Below are 18,583 nucleotides of genomic sequence, written 5' to 3'. Positions count from 1 at the left end.
GACAGAGAAACACACAGCAGATGAAGGAGCAAGGTAAAAACCCACCAGACCTAACAAATGAAGAGGAAATACGCAGTCTACCTGAAAAAGAACTCAGAATAATGATAGTAAAGATGATCCAAAATCTTGGAAATAGAATGGAGAAAGTACAAGAAACGTTTAACAAGGACCTAGAAGAACTAAAGAGCAAACAAACAGTAATGAACAACACAATACATGAAATTAAAAAGTCTCTAGAAGGGATCAATAGCAGAATAACTGAGGCAGAAAAACGGATAAGTGACCTGGAAGATAAAATAGTGGAAATAACTACTGCAGAGCAGAATAAAGAAAAAAAAAATGAAAAGAATTGAGGACAGTCTCAGAGACCTCTGGGACAACATTAAACGCACCAACATTCGAATTATAGGGGTCCCAGAAGAAGAAGAGAAAAAGAAAGGGACTGAGAAGATACTTGAAGAGATTATAGTTGAAAACTTCCCTAATATGGGAAAGGAAATAGTTAATCAAGTCCAGGAAGCACACAGAGTCCCATACAGGATAAATCCAAGGAGAAACACAACAAGACACATATTAATCAAACTATCAAAAATTAAATACAAAGAAAAAATGTTAAAAGCAGCAAGGGGAAAACAACAAATAACACACAAGGGAATCCCCATAAGGTTAACAGCTGATCTTTCAGCAGAAACTCTCCAAGCCAGAAGGGAGTGGCAGGACATGTTTAAAATGATAAACGGGAAAAACCTACAACCAAGATTACTTCTACCCAGCAAGGATCTCATTCAGATTTGACGGAGAAATTAAAACCTTTACAGACAAGCAAAAGCTAAGAGAATTCAGCACCACCAAACCAGCTTTACAACAAATGCTAAAGGAACTTCTCTAGGCAGGAAACACAAGAGAAGGAAAAGACCTACAATAAAAAACCCAAAACAATTAAGAAAATGGTAATAGGAATATACATAATGATAATTACCTTAAATGTAAATAGATTAAATGCTCCAATCAAAAGACATAGACTGGCTGAATGGATACAAAAACAAGACCTGTATATATGCTGTCTACAAGAGACCAACTTCAGACCTAGGGACACATACAGACTGAAAGTGAGGGGATGGAAAAAGATATTCCATGCAAATGGAAATCAAAACAAAGCTGGAGTAGCAATTCTCATATCAGACAAAATAGATTAAAACACAGACTATTACAAGAGACAAAGAAAGACACTACATAATGATCAAGGGATCAATTCAAAAAGAAGATATAACAATTGTAAATATTTATGCACCCAACATAGGAGCACCTCAACATAAGGCAAATACTAATACCCATAAAAGGTGAAATCGCTAGTAACACAATCATAGTAGGGGACTTTAACACTCCACTTTCACCAATGGACACATCATCCAAAATGAAAATAAATAAGGACACACGAGCTTTAAATGATACATTAAACAAGATGGACTTAATTGATATTTATAGGACATTCCACCCAAAAACAACAGAATACACTTTCTTCTCAAGTGCTCATGGAACATTCTGAAGGATAGATCATATCTTGGGTCACAAATCAAGCCTTGGTAAATTTAAGAAAATTGAAATCGTATCAAGTATCTTTTCTGACCAAAACGCTATGAGACTAGATATCAATTACAGGAAAAAATCTGTAAAAAATAGAAACACAGGGAAGCTAAACAATACACTACTTAATAACCAAGAGATCACTGAAGAAATCAAAGAGGAAATCAAAAAATACCTAGAAACAAATGACAAACACGATGACCCAAAACCTATGGGATGCAGCAAAAGCAGTTCTAAGAGGGAAGTTTATAGCAATACAATCCTACCTTAAGAAACAAGAAACATCTCAAATAAACAACCTAACCTTACACTGAAGGCAATTAGAGAAAGAAGAACAAAAAACCCCCAAAGTTAGCAGAAGGAAAGAAATCATAAAGATCAGATCAGAAATAAATGAAAAAGAAAGGAAGGAAACTACAGCAAAGATCAATAAAACTAGAATCTGGTTCTTTGAGAAGATAAACAAAACTGATAAACCATTAGTGAGACTCATCAAGAAAAAAAGGGAGAAGACTCAAATCAATAGAATTAGAAATGAAAAAGGAGAAGTAACAACTGATACTGCAGAAATACAAACGATCATGAGAGATTACTACAAGCAGGTACATGCCAATGAAATGGACAACCTGGAAGAAATGGACAAATTCTTAGAAATGCACAACCTTCCAAGACTGAACCAGGAAGAAATAGAAAATATGAACAGACCAATCACAAGCACTGAAACTGAAACTGTGATTAAAAATCTTCCAACAAACAAAAGCCCAGGACCAGATGGCTTCACAGGTGAATTCTATCAAACATTTAGAGAAGAGCTAACACCTATCCTTTTCAAACTCTTCCAAAATATAGCAGAGGGAGGAACACTCCCAAACTCATTCTATGAGGCCACCATCACCCTGATACCAAAACCGGACAAAGAAGTCACAAAGAAAGAAACTACAGGCCAATATCACTGATGAACATAGATGCAGAAATCCTCAGTAAAATAGTGGCAAACAGAATCCAACAGCACATTAAAAGGATCATACACCATGATCAAGTGGGGCTTATCCCAGGAATGCAAGGATTCTTCAATATACGCAAATCAATCAATGTGATACACCATATTAACAAACTGAAGGAGAAAAACCATATGGTCATCTCAACAGATGCAGAGAAAGCTTTTGACAAAATTCAACACCCATTTATGATAAAAACCCTCCAAAAGTAGGCATAGAGGGAACTTACCTCAACATAATAAAGGCCATATATGACAAACCCACAGCCAACATCATCCTCAATGGTGAAAAACTGACCATTTCCACTAAGAGCAGGAACAAGACAAGGTTTCCCACTCTCACCACTATTATTCAACATAGTTTTGGAAGTTTTAGCCACAGAAATTGGAGAAGATAAAGAAATAAAAGGAATCCAAATCGGAGAAGAAGAAGTAAAGCTGTCACTGTTTGCAGATGACATGATACTATACATAGAGAATCCTAAAGATGCCACCAGAAAACTACTAGAGCTAATCAGTGAATTTGGTAAAGCAGCAGGATACAAAATTAATGCACAGAAATCTCTTGCATTCCTATACACTAATGATGAAAAATCTGAAAGTAAAATTAAGAAAACACTCCCATTTACCACTGCAACAAAAAGAATAAAATATCTAGGAATAAACCTACCTAAGAAGACAAAAGACCTGTATGCAGAAAATTATAAGACGCTGATGAAAGAAATTAAAGATGATACAAATAGATGGAGAGATATACCATGTTCTTGGATTGGAAGAATGAACATTGTGAAAATGACTCTACTACCCAAAGCAATCTACAGATTCAATGCAATCCCTATCAAACTACCACTGGTATTTTTTACAGAACTAGAACAAAAAGTTTCACAATTTGTATGGAAACACAAAAGACCCCGAATAGCCAAAGCAATCTTGAGAACGAAAAACGGAGCTGGAGGAATCAGGTTCCCTGACTTCAGACTATACTACAAAGCTACAGTAATCAATGGTACTGGCACAAAACAGAAATATGGATCAATGGAACAGGATGGAAAGCCCAGAGATAAACCCACGCACATATGGTCACCTTATCTTTGATAAAGGAGGCAAGAATATAAAATGGAGGAAAGACAGCCTCTTCAATAAGTGGTGCTGGGAAAACTGGACAGCTATATGTAAAATAATGACATACACAAAAATAAACTCAAAATGGATTAAAGACCTAAATGTAAGGCCAGACACTATTAAACTCTTTGAGGAAAACAGAGGCAGAACACTTCATGACATAAATCGCAGCAAGATCCTTTTTGACCCACCTCCTAGAGAAATGGAAATAAAAACAAAAATAAACAAATGGGACCTAATGAAACTTAAAAGCTTTTGCACAGCACAGGAAACCAGAAACAAGACGAAAAGACATCTCTCAGAATGGGAGAAAATATTTGCAAATGAGGCAACTGACAAAGGATTAATCTCCAAAATATACAAGCAGCTCATGCAGCTCAATATCAAAAAAACAAAGAACCAATCCAAAAATGGGCAGAAGACCTAAATAGACATTTCTCCAAAGAAGATATACAGATTGCCAACAAACACATGAAAGAATGCTCAACATCATTAATCATTAGAGAAATGCAAATCAAAACTACAATAAGATATCATCTCACACGGGTTAGAATGGCCATCATCAAAAAATCTACAAACAATAAATGCTAGAGAGGGCGTGGAGAAAAGGGAACCCTCTTGCACTGTTGGTGGGAATGTAAATTGATACAGCCACTATGGAGAACAGTATGCATGTTCCTTAAAAAACTAAAAATAGAACTACCATACGACCCAGCAATCCCACTACTGGGCATATACCCTGAGAAAACCATAATTCAAAAAGAATCATGTACCACAATGTTCATTGCAGCTCTATTTACTATAGCCGGGACATGGAAGCAACCTAAGTGTCCATTGACAGATGAATGGATAAAGAAGATGTGGCACATATATACAATGGAATATTACTCAGCCATAAAAAGAAACGAAACTGAGTTATTTGTAGTGAGGTGGATGGATCTAGAGTCTGTCATACAGAGTGAAGTTAAGTCAGAAAGAGAAAAACAAATACCGTATGCTAACACATATATATGGAATCTAAGAGAAAAAAAAATGGTCATGAAGAACCTAAGGGCAAGACGGGAATAAAGAGGCAGACCTACTAGAGAGTGGACTGGAAGATATGGGGAGGGGGAAGGGTAAGCTGTGATAAAGTGAGAGAGTGGCATGGACATATATACACTACCAAATGTAAAATAGATAGCTAGTGGGAAGTAGCCACATAGCACGGGGAGATCAGCTCAGTGCTTTGTGACCACCTAGAGGGGTGGGATAGGGAGGGTGGGAGATGCAAGAGGGCAGAGATATGGGGATATATGTATAACTGATTCACTTTGTTATAAAGCAGAAACTAATACATCATTGTAAAGCACTTATACTCCAACAAAGTTGTTAAAAAAAATTTAAAAAGTAAAGCAGTATTAAAAGTCAGAAGTTTAATACAAAGAGATAGAATGCTTAGAGACCTCTTAATAATACTGAAAATAAGCTGGAAAAATTGCAGAGCTGTGCAACTAAAGCTCTGGGGAAAACAGCCAAATGAGCAGTGCTGTCCAGTGTTCCTACACCACAGGCTAGGCGTGCATACCACTCATCTCTACTGCTGAGGGCTGCCATTAACTTTCACATTAGACTTCACCTAAATGTTCAAGGTCAGTCAGTGTATTGGGTTCTATGCTTACACAAAGCGAGAAGTATTCAATGACTGCTATCTATTTGATAACACAGCAAATAGTGTATTCTCAGGATTTTCAGTAGTTACTGGAATACACAATAGTGTATTCTCAGGATTTTCAATAGCTCACTTCTCCTTTCTCTGGTACTGTTTGCCGCCTCACTATCATGAAGGTAGCGGCTTTGTGAGAAAAATCCAGTACACACAAAGTAAGGCAGAGTAGAAAGACTGAGAAGCCAGAGGTCTGATCCAACTACATCTAAAGGCCAAGGTTCCCACAGTGTTAAGGGAGGGGAAAAGAATCCTATGAAATCCTACCTTGCCCAAACTTTTTTTGCTTTTTTTGGTGGGAGGGGACAGCTGTTTTTAGGAGATATTAAGAAGGCTTTGGGAGAAAAAAAGGGAGAGTATCAAGGTCTAATGAATTCATGAAATACTGCATATTATACTCCCCTCTTGGTGATTCACAATACAAACACAGGCTAAAACTCCAAAATGCCTCTCTGTAAGGAAAATTATTTGTTCAATTCAGCATTTCCCAAACCTATCTGACCATTTAAAAAATGAACTATCTGTTAAAATCACTAATGTGATCTCCTAAACACAGTTCGGAAAAAAGAAATGACAAGCTTTTATGCTCCACAGGTACTTCTCTTGAAGCTTTCCCAACTTAAATAGGATAAACTAGGGTTGCCTAGTAGAAATGCCATCCTGCAGCATAAGTTGTTAAAAAAATTTGTTTTAATTGCCTGCGTTTTATTCATCATAGCAATAGGTAATAAAAGTGCTAAATATATCTAAAAACACTCTAGAATGGATTATTGATAATACTGATGGTGAAATACAAAGAAAGGCCCTTATTACAGAAAACTAGATGTAATCAAGAGCTGAATTTGCCTTGTGATGTTCAGGATTTACCTTTAGTTTATACGATAATTTTATTTTTTTAAAAACTCTAACATTAAGAAAAAATGTTTTAATTTCAAATCTGAAATACTCTCCTCTTTCCTACTGAAGTAATTGTTTTTACACTACAGTTGTTTCTCAATGTCAACTTTCTTAGGAATCAAGTTAATAGTACAACTGAGTGTATCTACTACCATCAGATGCACTGAGTTAACCAAGAATGATAAAATAGGGGAAAGGAGACAAGACTCAAAGTAAGTCACCCAAAAGATTGGTGGTAGGTGCAGGCAGGAAACACACTACATACAGATCAAGTCTCACTACAGGAGAGGCATAGATTCCAAAGGTTTCTATGTGATATAGTGGAGTAGAATTTTATGCATAGGTTAGTCTAAAATACGTAAGGAAGACAGAAATTACCCTAGAGAGTAAATGTGACATTTTCAGATGTCACAAATTGGCTTGCTATGCTTTGAAATGATCTGAACATACTATTTTTTTATTAAAACAATTCCAAGAAGAAATAGGAAACCAATTTCTTACCTGCCAAAGAGACTATCATGAACAACATAGACAGAACACACGCTGAGATCTATTAATCCTTTTGGTTTTGTAGCTCGTTTTTCACTTTCAAAATAAATAAGTTGGGCATCACTGCCCTCTAAGATAAAATATAAGTTTTTCCACCTTTTTCCTTTGCCTGTTAAAAAAAATTGTTTCCCCTTAGCCAAATAATGAACTATGAAGTCACATATAGTAAAATCATAAAAATTATTGTTGCTAAAAACTAAAAATTAAATATATTTCAATTTTTATTCCAAAGCTTAAATAACACCAATCCTTACAAAATGAGAAAATGTCTGTAATATATCTGTAGAAAAATATCTTTTGTTATATTGCTTGCTTTAATGAGTCACCGAGTAAGTGACAAGGGTACCTTAACAGTATGTTTAGAGATGTCATTATGATAAAATCTTTAAAATTCTTGCTTAGGATTCATTCTTTTCCAGTCATGAGAAAAAAAACTCTTCTACTAATCATGTACCCCTCAATGCCCCAACATTTCTTAATGCCAAACTGAGGCAAATATGTAAAATAGAAACATCAATACTATGAATGTGCCAAGTGCCAAAAAGAATTTTCTCTTAAAAAAAAGTTATGGGGTAGAGAGGGGCTCAAGAATCAGATACCAACTTATTAAATACGTATCTCAATGATAAGTTTTATGCCCCAAATTTACAATGCTTCTAATAAATGTTTACAGTAAAATACTGAAATTGAATCTTTAGTCTTAAAAGTTTCACACTTACCTTTTTTTAGAAGATAACCTTTTTTAACAATGTTTTTATAAAAGGCATCCTTTGTTTTACGACGAATTGTATTATAAATTTCCTTGCCATCCACTGTATCATTGAGTACTTGTTCTTGATCCTGAATTTTCAAAAATACTAAAATTATTTCATGAATTCTTGATGGAAATGAAATAAAACCTACTAAACTACCAATTTAAAAACCAGATTGTCTGTCTAGACATTAAAAAAAGTTTTAATACTAAAATCTAAAATAACATAACATATATATTAAGAGATCCTTTGCTTTCCAAAGAAATTTTCAAAAAGGTGCACTTACCATTTCTCAAGAACATGGACAACTAATAAGCTTTTTTTTTTTTGAAAAATACAGGGTTTTTTTTAAATGTTTTACAAGCAACATTGTTTTGAAAACATGAATTTGTCCCAGCATAACTGATAGATTAGAACCAATTTGAGCATAAAGCAAATTCATGTTTGCTTACGGACAATTACATCCATGAGAAACTCTATGTGAATGCAGAAAATTGCACCCAGCTGAACTGAGATGCCTAGGAATATGCAAAATACGTCTCAAAAGCCTAAAAGCCTCCCCAGCTTCACCGAGTGTTACACGCCACATCCAACCATCCACATCTGGTGTTCTAACGTATCTGATTTCAGATAATCCTCCTTGTACCACTTCCCGCTATTTACAGCCCTTCTGATGGCCTCTTCCAAAAGTAAACTTCAGGTCTTTTGCAAGGTAAAGTGCCTTATTTATTGTAATATTTAAATATTTCTTACCCATTTAGCATGTATAAAAACGCTACATTTTTACTAGCTTCTTATCTTTATGTGTCACTGATGAAATTTTTGAGTGTTGTACCCTTAACCCCCCTTTTTCCATAATCCTGTGGTTTTTATTGCATGATTTCATATAACACCGTGACTTACAGGAATGCATGTGTGTTAAATGCTAAATCCTTGCCCCCCTCCCCAAGTAACAAAAAGAATTACGATGTCAGGAAGAATACAAAGAGAAGAGTGCCTTTATAAATGATCTTCCCAAAATAAGTCAATCTTCGATATTACCATCAAGGTCCAATGGACCCAATTTTAGTTTTTCAGTCTTTCTTGAGCAGCTCTTACTATTTGCAAGAATTAATATTTTATGACTTTGTTTTCTTAGAGACTTATGGATCCAGCTGATCGTTTTATAAATCTAAGATACGTTATGGGATTTTCGCAAATCATATTTTTCCTATATCTTGAAACACTCTGCTATTTCATCATCCTAGGAACCATTTCATCATGACTTAACAATTATTCTCAAGTATGCCAAAGAGCAGGCAAGAGCATTGGCAAACCACAGCACATGGACCAAATCTAGCCTACTGCCTGTTTTTGGACATAAGGTTTTACTGGAACACAGCCATGGCTCATTCCTTTACATACTGTCTGTGGTTGCTTTCACACTACAAAGGCAGAGTTTAGTAACTGAGACAGAGACTGAATGGCCCACAAAACCTAAAATGTTTATTATCTGGTCCTTTACAGAGAAGTTTGCCAGGCCTTGGTCTAGAGGGTGATGCAACAGTGAAATAAATCATCTCTATTGCATCACCCTTTGGCATTTTTTCCCGTGTGGCCAACTATTGCAGCATCTTTCAAAAAAGTATAAAAGGCCATCTTTGTTGTATTTTTATTAGTTTTCATTGAACACATAAGAAAATTCAGAATTCTTAATTTTCTGATCATAACAGCAAAGAGAAAAAAATTGACAAAGAAAGATGCTTGACAATTATAAAAAGACTCAGATGATAAATGCAAAGAAACAGCAAGACTCTGGGATCTACTGTGATGATAAAATTGATTTTGATAAGCAAAATCTCAGACTATCATTCTTCAGATGGTAATATCCTTGGTGAATTTTCTCAAACTAAGAATCGCTGAGTGAATGATATATTTCTAGGGGAAAAGAAATATAGTGCTCTTATCTAGTTAGTGATTCAATAGGAAGGACATCATCATGCAATAATTTGTAACAAGAATCTAGATTATCCTGTTTCCTAAAAGGAAATGAGGATTCTTTAAATTTTTATGATTGTGCACCAAGATTTTACTCAGTATGATTTGTAAATGGACAAAGGTTACTAGAAGGAAACATATAATGTAGAAATTTAAAAATTCACCATATTGATCATTCTGATGTTTATAAACCTAAACATAAAAATGTATTACACTTATGAAGCAATAAAGACTGTACTATCCAACAAAATTATGAACCATCAAAGTTTTCAAAAGTATTGCAGTTGATGATGCAAGAACAGCAAGAAAGAATCATAAACTAGAACCCAGTTGAAATATATTTAAAATCTGGAATCAGTACTGTATTTTGACAGTAAAAATGTAAGAAGAACCAGAGTAATCAAGAACTTATAAAAGATGTATCTGAAATTTAGATTTACAAGATGGATATGTTCCAAGTCCGTGCATGACAGTGGATGAACAGTTAGCTGCCTTCTATTTCAGGTATGTAACCCTTTATAACCAAGGAAATATGGAACAAAAATTGGGGTTTGCTACATTTAAATTCTTATTAAATTTTCTAATAAAGTTTTTTTGTAATAAACCTTTATTCTTACTTCTACAAATTATTCAGAAAGTGACTAAGAATATAAAAAATTTTAAAAGATACATTACACCCAGATGATAAATAGTGATGACTACCTCCCTAGTTGTATAGATTTGTGCTTACCAGTCTTTATTACAGTAGTGATAATATTTACTATTAGGTGCAGAATGGGGCACATTTGTAGTTCATTATTTAAGACATATTACTACACTAACATTTGGATTTAAATATCTGATTTCAAGATAATCTATATAAGTCTTTCCTACTTATTTTAAGATAGGGGCTGATCAACTGATCTGTAACTCCTACATTAGAAGACACTACAGGCAAGGACACAACCTCACGGTCCAAGTTCTAGTAAATTACTGGATGACAGTAGGGAAGGCTTCTCAGCCTACTCTTTGTACACGGTTCTGAAGAAGGAAGTCTTGTATATTACTCCCCAAGGGAAGTAGATAATCTGACGGGTGAGAGTCTAACAGCCACTGAAGCAAGCTTTTGCATAGCGGTTAGGTGTGCAGCCTCCTGTAACCAGACCTCAGTTGTAAATCCTACCTTTGTCACGTTATGGCTAAGAAAACTCACTTAATAAATTAATTCAATAAATGTTTGTTGAGTGCCAGGTACTGTTCTAGTTCTTGAGATACATCAGTAAATAAATCAAATATCTTTACCTCCAAGGAATTTATATTCCAATGAAGAAAAGAGATAATAAACATAATAAGCAAACTGTATTGTATGTTAATAGGTGGTAAGTGCTCTACAGGGTAGGGCAAGTAGCAGCAATAAATAATGTGTACAAGTAGGTCTCAATTGTGAAGCTAATTTTTGAGCCAAATTAGAAAGAAATAACAGTGAGGCGAGTGGATATTTGAGGGAAAGTCATTTTGAGCAGAGTGAACAGCTGGAACAAAGATTCTAATGCCAAGATCCTGGCATATTTTTTAAAATAGCAGAGAAGCCAGCGTGAGTGGAGATGAGTGAGAGAGAAGGATGGTAGAAAGCGTTCAGAGGACCACCATGGGATACCACTCTAGGGTTTTGCATGCCACTGCAGGGACTCTGGCTTTTACTCTGAATGAAATGTAGAACACCTGTAAGTATTAAACAGAGGCGTGAAATGGTCTGACACATTTTAAATGGACCCCTCTGACTGTAGTGCAGTGTTAAGGGGGGGCAAAAGTAGAAACAGAGAGATGAAGCCAGATTCTGGTGATGGTTGTATTCTAGATATATTTTGAAGGCAGAGACAGCATGATGTTCTTGACAGTTTGGATACAGAGTGTAGGAGAGAAAAAGAAGAGTCAAGGATGACTTGATGCCTTAAGTAATTTACTCTCTGGTTCCAGTTTCCCTATCTGTAAAATGGGCATAATTACAGGATCAACCTCATCAAATTGTTTAAAAAGTTAAATAAATTAATACATATAAGAAACAGTGCTTAAAACACAGTGCTCAAAAAATGTTAGATATCAATATTTTTAGTGTGGGGTGCATTGTCTCAAAAGGCTCCTTCTTTTCCTCTAATTTGTCTGAAGTGTTAGTTCCACTAAGTAAGCATACCTAGCTAGGACTCTGCTCTTTCTCTTCCAGCATCTTACCCGGAGTGGGAGTATGCAGGGTCACCTCAGGGGGAATGAGACGATTCTGCTAGCTAATCACTTTTACATTAATAAAAGGACATTATTAGCCTTTGGGTTCTCTAATAGTTAGAATCCTGCTGGGAAGGATAGGTAAGTGTTATGATTCTCAAACTTCTATTGTAACCTACTTTTACTCCAGGCCCAAAATAATTGACTTCAAATAGCATTTAATGGTTTTTGTGAAGTAATCAAATTGCTCTGTAATCAGCATCAGTTATTTCTGAAGTATTCAAAGCATTATAGGCACTTTTGCAAATGACAATAATCTGAGGTTTGTTCAGTTATGAAACAGTAACACAAGTAAGAATGAGGCTCACTGTATATTTGAAGTAATTCTTAAAACTATCTTATAACTTAAGTATAAAGTTTAAGTTTACTAGATGTCAAATGCTATTTTTCCAACTGTAAAAAATTATATTAGAAAATTCTAAGCATAAATTCAGGATGGGAAAAATGCATGACTCAACTTGTGGGCCAATAAAATAAAATTTGTTGACTTAGGAAACAATTTAAAATCATCATTAATTCAAACAGCCAATGTGAATCAGAATTCAGGATATAGCAATGGGACTGAGTGGCAGGATCTGTCATTTGTAGGTAAAGGCACCTCTGATCCCTAATAAAAAGATCCTAAGCTGTGGTTTCTAGAAAGCACATACCACACTATGTGGTTTTAAAAAAAATTGGTCAAAGTCCGCCAGAACTGCCAACAAAAGTGGTACATCATTGCTAACTACAGATACTAGGAGGGTGTCAACAAGGAAGTAAAACTTGAGATGGATCTTAAACTTGCAGGATTTAGATAGGCAGAGAGGAAGAAACTGACATGGAGACAGCAACAAACACAATAAGACACAGTAGTGATAATTCAGAGGATGAAGTGAGTGCTTCCTGCTGGAGAGGAGCTATTCATTCAATTAATATTGATTGAATATCTAATGCCTAGTACTATTCTAGGCACTAGGAATACAACACAAAACACTTGCCCTCCTGAACTTTATATTCTACCAGAAAAGCATGAGGAAGTGAAGCAAGATACATTAAAATGTGACAAGATGATGATTCTTAAATTTATATTAAGCATCAGAATAATGATGCCCCCCCCTTCAGCAGCTGCAATGAATAGCAGGCTATAACCATCAGAAACTAACTTGTTCGGAGGAGGAAATATTGAGAAGCTCGAGACACTACAAATCACTGTGAAAGTTTAGGTTTTGGGGTACCCAAAACCTCTCACAATCCTTCTTTATGTCCCTAGAATATCACTACCTCCATTTTCCACATAGGAAAATTCTTAATCAGTCTTTTGAAGTACCTTTTTCTAACCCCTGCTACAACCTTTTCCCACCACACTTTAGGAAGTACCATGGGCAAGAAACAGAAGCTAATCAATCACCCTATGCATTAAGCAACTAGTATTCAACAGGCCCTCTTGTTCAAGGCCAGTCTTTCTTCTTATGTTCTGGACTTCAGCCACTCTTGCCTTCTCTAGGACTTTGTACGTGGGGTATTGCCATTACCCCATCCCTCACCCACCACTGTCACTCTCCTCCTGAGTACAGAGACATGGTCAAAAATTTCTCACCATAAAACTACGGGCAAATAAAACAAATTAAAAGTTTAAAGGCCTTTTGGCCCTACATCATCTTCTAGCTATCGTTTTTTATTTATTTTCTTTTCTTACCAATCTCACCTAGATAAGCCTGGCTGTGATTTATCCTTGCTGTCTCCACTTTTGCCTCCAACAAACTCACTCCTTGACCCAGTGCAACTAGGCTTCTGTCCCCACCACTGCTTCTATTCTCAAAAAGCCACCAAGGACTTCCTAATTATCTAGAACCAACATAAATAAAAACTAAAAGATTCGCTTACAAGTATTCACTTTCTGAAAGAATCTGAATAATCTGCAGTTTTAAAGTTTATCCAATTTCAAATGCATGGATGTGTGCATAAACATATCACCAAAAATGCATTTTAAAATAAAATGCTAATTATTGCTAAAAGAAAAACAACACTGACCTGCATTGGTACAGGTTCCTTAAGATAATACCCTTCAACAATTTGTTCTTTTCGATAGTGATCTATGATGTCCCCAATGCTGTTAAAATAAAAATTACTAACATTGACATAATTTATCTCATAAAAATTGCAAATCTTAAAGATACACCAAACCTTGTTAGCAAGGATTCTCTATTTGCAAGTTTTTTCCGAAGTATATAACCAGAATACATTAACAGACTATATGATCATTACAGTCACATTACTTTAAAAAAACAAGAATGTTCCTAATATTGGTTTACAGATCAGAAATACTTGAGTCAGAGATTTCAATTTTCCATAAACGTACTCAAAGCACCACTATATGTGAGGAAATGATTAAAAGTCTTTTTTTTTTTTTTTTTAAACAAAAGTATCTGAGAGACTGAGAAAGAAAAACCGACAGACAAATGGCATTTATTTAGCAAGTAGTGAATTCAGGTAAACTTCAAGAATTTTTATCAAAACATTTACATATTCTGCTTTTATATTAATCAGATGGAGTTAGGTCATGAGACATAAATAGCAGGTGAAAGCAGAAACAAATTAAAAAAAAAAAAAAAGGAAGAAAGAAAGAAAGACAGAAAGACCAGGAGCTAACCTTATATGTAGGATTATCACTACAGTAGGAAAGGCTTATCGATGATTTTGATAAAAAGTGCTATAAAATATTCTTAATATTTGGGAAATACTACAAATAAAACAAAACTGAAAATAACATTATATAATGTATTTTAACACAAATTTCAACATGACATAATGAGTTTTTTAAATATAAAATGTTTCTCAAATCAGTTTGTCATTTCATTGTCCTGAATATGTAAATCCTAGAATTTTAAACTTTCCTTTAATACACTAGAGGAATTGGTGTTTAATGACAGCTAGGGAACATTTCTCAAAACAGATCTCATTAATTTACCACTTGATTTTTTTCACGTTCTTCCTACTGATCCAATAATTGGAATACACACACACACACATATATATTTATATTTATTTATATATATATATATATATATATATATATATATATATATATAAAATTGGATATATATTTATGACTTGATTTTTTTTCACACTCTTCCTACTGAAAAAATAATTGGAACATATGTTGTCTTTTATCTTTGGAGATACATATACATATGTACATACACATATATATCTCTGATAATAAAATATCTGCTATACTACAAAATTATTTTAAACGAAATATAAATAAAGTATAATGTTAAAAAGCAAACAGAAGATTTGAAAGATTAATAAAAAAATTACGGATGAATATGAACTAAATACCAGAGGTAGCATTTAACAGGAGGGGGTAGGGGGATGAGAAAAGTAAAAAGGTATTATCACAAGAAGGACAAAGAAGGTTATAAGTTTTTAAAGGAAAAATGTAACACTAAAGAAAAACGAAAATCAGAAAGAATACATTTGAAGATAGCTAGGTACCACAACAGAGATGACTATGTGTTTCAAAGCAAAAGGCACCAAATCTGAGAAAACATCCAAGGTCTCTGGCTCCACAACTGTAAATGCAATCTATCCTGTAGCACCTCAATGTTACGATATAATTCTTGACCAGGAGCTGAAAGAACAGAATACTACTGCATGGAGTACATACAGTTCAGACTGTCCAGGAGCAAATTTACAAGCATGTGGCAACCAATCAGATATATTTTTACCAATGACCTGGACTTCCAAGAAGTCTTTTTAAAAAATTACTCTAGTTCATAGTCTACCCAGATATGCCTAAGGAAACAGTCAAGAGAGACACAACAAACAAAAATTTCCTAGACATTCCATAGTTCTAGCCATGAAATCAGATTTACAACTCAGAAAATTAAAACATGTTCACTATAAATCTGTAAAATAACTGTGAGTTTCTAGAGATACTATATCCTGTACTTTCATTTTAATAATTTACCTTTTAATAAATATAACTCTCTCTCTCTTCTTGAACACTACATGTTAGTAATCTTAAAGGTCTGACCAAAATCTTCCCTCTCCCTTCTTAATCACCATCTGAACTACTCTCTTCCCACTGATTCTCCTATGCATATTTGTACATCCTTGAATTTATCAGTCAGCTTACCATCTTTTCTAGAAGACCTGAGCACTAATAACGTAGGAACAGTATCTTTTTTCTTTACTATATATGCACAGATCTGTATAATACACTTCAAAAAGTAGATCAGTCAATAAATGTTTACTGAATTATATTTGTTGTTAAATGCCTCTCCTACTTTTCTAAAATTTAAAATATAGGAATATTAAAGTTATGTCTCAACAATGTAGTTTCTAAATGAAACAGACATAACTGCTACTTCTCTTTGCCCAAAGACTAATGTAGAGTTAATGTGGAGACAGGTCAGCAGAATTTGGCTCAGTTACATAGATTTATTGGATAATCCAACTTTACACTTCCATATCTAAACAATAAGTGATAATCACAAAGGTGTATCTTCTTAGAAATTACTTCATTACTGACATTAATGCTGAAATGGAGTATGTATTTCCAAAACAATTATAAAAACTGCCATTTTCTAGGCATGAGGGTCACATAATTCCGGCTTTCCTTTAAAAATGATTTTTTTAATATTAAAGCTAACAACAACAATACTCCTGAACTTTATAAGATGAACATATACAAAGGGAATAAAGAGTCTAATTTGGGGGAATGACCATGGACACTACATTAACATATATTTTAAAAAATTTTAAGTCATAATTTTGCAAGCAGACTAATAATTTTGCAATAATTTGGAAAGAAATATACTTCAAATATTTATTTCTTCCTGTTTCATTCTGGTCTTTATCAACAAAAGAGACTACCTTTATATATTTTACAGGCTGCCTCTATTATGTAGGAAGAATTTTCATCTTTAGAGAATGTGTATCATAAAGAAGTTTAAATCAAACAAAACAAACTTCCCCCAGAATTAATGTAAAATACTTTATCTTAAAAAAAAACTCCATGCAAACATTTATCAGTTCAGTTAAGAATATGTTTTCAATTTATTGTTTTATATATTCCATGCCCCTAGAAACCTGGACAATGGGAAAATTTAATTTACCTTCATAGAGAGCTCAAATTGCACCTAGCTAGATTTTCAGTGAGGATGTCTAGATCAGACTGTAATGCTAGAAGGGGTTCAAGCAGCTCATATATGAGGTGTGTGAAAGGGTCCAATAGTCTACACTCATCTTCCATTTGATGTCGTATCACTATCCACTGAACAACTGGCAAGCAACAGAACTTGTTTTTGGTTTTTTGCTTTGTTTTATTTTAAGGCATTAAACTAGGAAAATGCCGGCATTTTAGCTTACACTAGCCTCCAAAACAGGAAAATCATGCTACTCCAGAGTTATCCGGAATGGGAAAATGTTTACACTCAGAAATAAAATGAAAGATTACTTTCTATTATGCAGAAAAAAAACAGCTGACATTCTATCATATGGTTTTTTCTATTAACTGGTTTTCCTAATCAAGTGAGTGAAGTCCATCCTGAGTTTTGGGACAAGCAAAGAGTTTACCGAGAATTTTAAAGGTGAGAAGTAGGAACCAATAATTACAAATAATACCAACTTGAGAACAACCCAATTATTTTTGGGTAACGTTATTAATAAGTCTCAGGAAAAAAGGTTCTTAAAGAGTGACCTATTAAAATGTCTCACTGATAAAAAACGGTAATATATTTTCTTTTTCTTAGATTAAATGTTCTGCTGTCCTACAGATAACGTATGGACTTAGCAAATTTGCTGCCAATAACTTGTGCATAAATAATCAAAAAATTACATAATTTTGGAAGGAAATAAGTTATTAATTTATATTCATGTTTGACACTAGCTAAAGAATTCTTGGATATGACTACTACTAAATTATATTAAATGTCTTATAATTTTAAATATTACGAAGTCAGAAACTTTTATATAATTTTGATTCTGATATATTATATTATCAAGATTTCAACTCTCCTTGCCAAAAGTAAAACTAAAAATTTCTCACAACTTACCTGTTATAATATCGGCCTCCCATCATAAACTGATTGTTTGGTGTTGGACATATTTTAAATCGCTGAATATTTTCATTGGTCCGAAAATAAAGTGAATAGTCACCAGGAGTATTATCTGATGGCCTCACAAGAAAACTGCAGACTTGACCAACTACAAAAATTAAGCTGTTAGTTTTATTCCCTAATTATCAAATTAAAAAAGAAAAAGCGTTAAGTAGTATAATTACAAAATACATTCAAAAGTCAAAAACATATGTAAAATTTTCACCAGGAACTTTTGTTTGTTTGTTTGTTTTTTGGCCGCACTGCATGGCTTGCAGGATTTAGTTCCCCGACCAGGGACTGAACCTAGGCCATGGCAATGAAAGCACCGAGTCCTAACCACTGGACACCAGAGAATTCCTGAAACTTTTTAAAAATAAAGATAATTTTAAGGCAATTTCTTTTTGTATTTTCTGGTTTATGAGTCACAACCACCCATGATGTTGCTTGTCTTTATTACATAAAAATACAGGGCAGAAGTGTGCAGCACTGACTGCTGGTTAATAAGTCTCCACCTATCATAACTTGGAAAGAATACTCTAACCACAGATGGGGTTACTGGCTAAAACTACCATATTCTGTTTGCAAAAGAAAAGTCTAAAAAAGTAAAAGTGAATTTTACTTAAGAATACTCTATACTTAAGTAATGATTCTGATT

General features: G+C 34.2%; 2 protein-coding genes and 1 long non-coding RNA gene across 9 annotated transcripts in view; 2 read left to right on the top strand and 1 right to left on the bottom strand.

Moving 5' to 3' along the window:
• Positions 1-18,583, top strand: part of LOC309622564 — an 867,398-nt gene that overhangs the window by 184,343 nt on the left and 664,472 nt on the right. The gene's annotated exons all lie outside the window — the stretch shown is intronic.
• The window catches only part of CCNH (cyclin H), a 339,640-nt gene that overhangs the window by 50,992 nt on the left and 270,065 nt on the right, over positions 1-18,583 (top strand). The window lies entirely within an intron of this gene.
• RASA1 (RAS p21 protein activator 1) overlaps positions 1-18,583 on the bottom strand; it is a 108,506-nt gene that overhangs the window by 25,153 nt on the left and 64,770 nt on the right. For 4 of the 5 annotated variants that reach the window (XR_014239255.1, XR_014239256.1, XM_082375504.1 and 1 more), the window contains exons 8-11: positions 17,884-18,064; positions 13,853-13,931; positions 7,574-7,694; positions 6,807-6,963 (exon numbers count right to left, since the gene is read on the bottom strand). Coding sequence is in view for 3 of the 5 variants with exons in the window: in XM_082375504.1 (XP_082231630.1) it covers positions 6,807-6,963; positions 7,574-7,694; positions 13,853-13,931; positions 17,884-18,064 (538 nt within the window). In the remaining 2 variants the exon portion in view is untranslated. The remainder of the gene's footprint in view (positions 1-6,806; positions 6,964-7,573; positions 7,695-13,852; positions 13,932-17,883; positions 18,065-18,583) is intronic. The other variant, XM_082375503.1, reaches the window with a different exon arrangement.

This window comes from Balaenoptera borealis, assembly GCF_965194805.1.
Source record: "Balaenoptera borealis genome assembly, chromosome: 2".
NCBI classification, from domain to species: Eukaryota; Metazoa; Chordata; class Mammalia; order Artiodactyla; family Balaenopteridae; genus Balaenoptera; species Balaenoptera borealis.
This window is presented reverse-complemented; position numbering and strand designations above follow the sequence as displayed.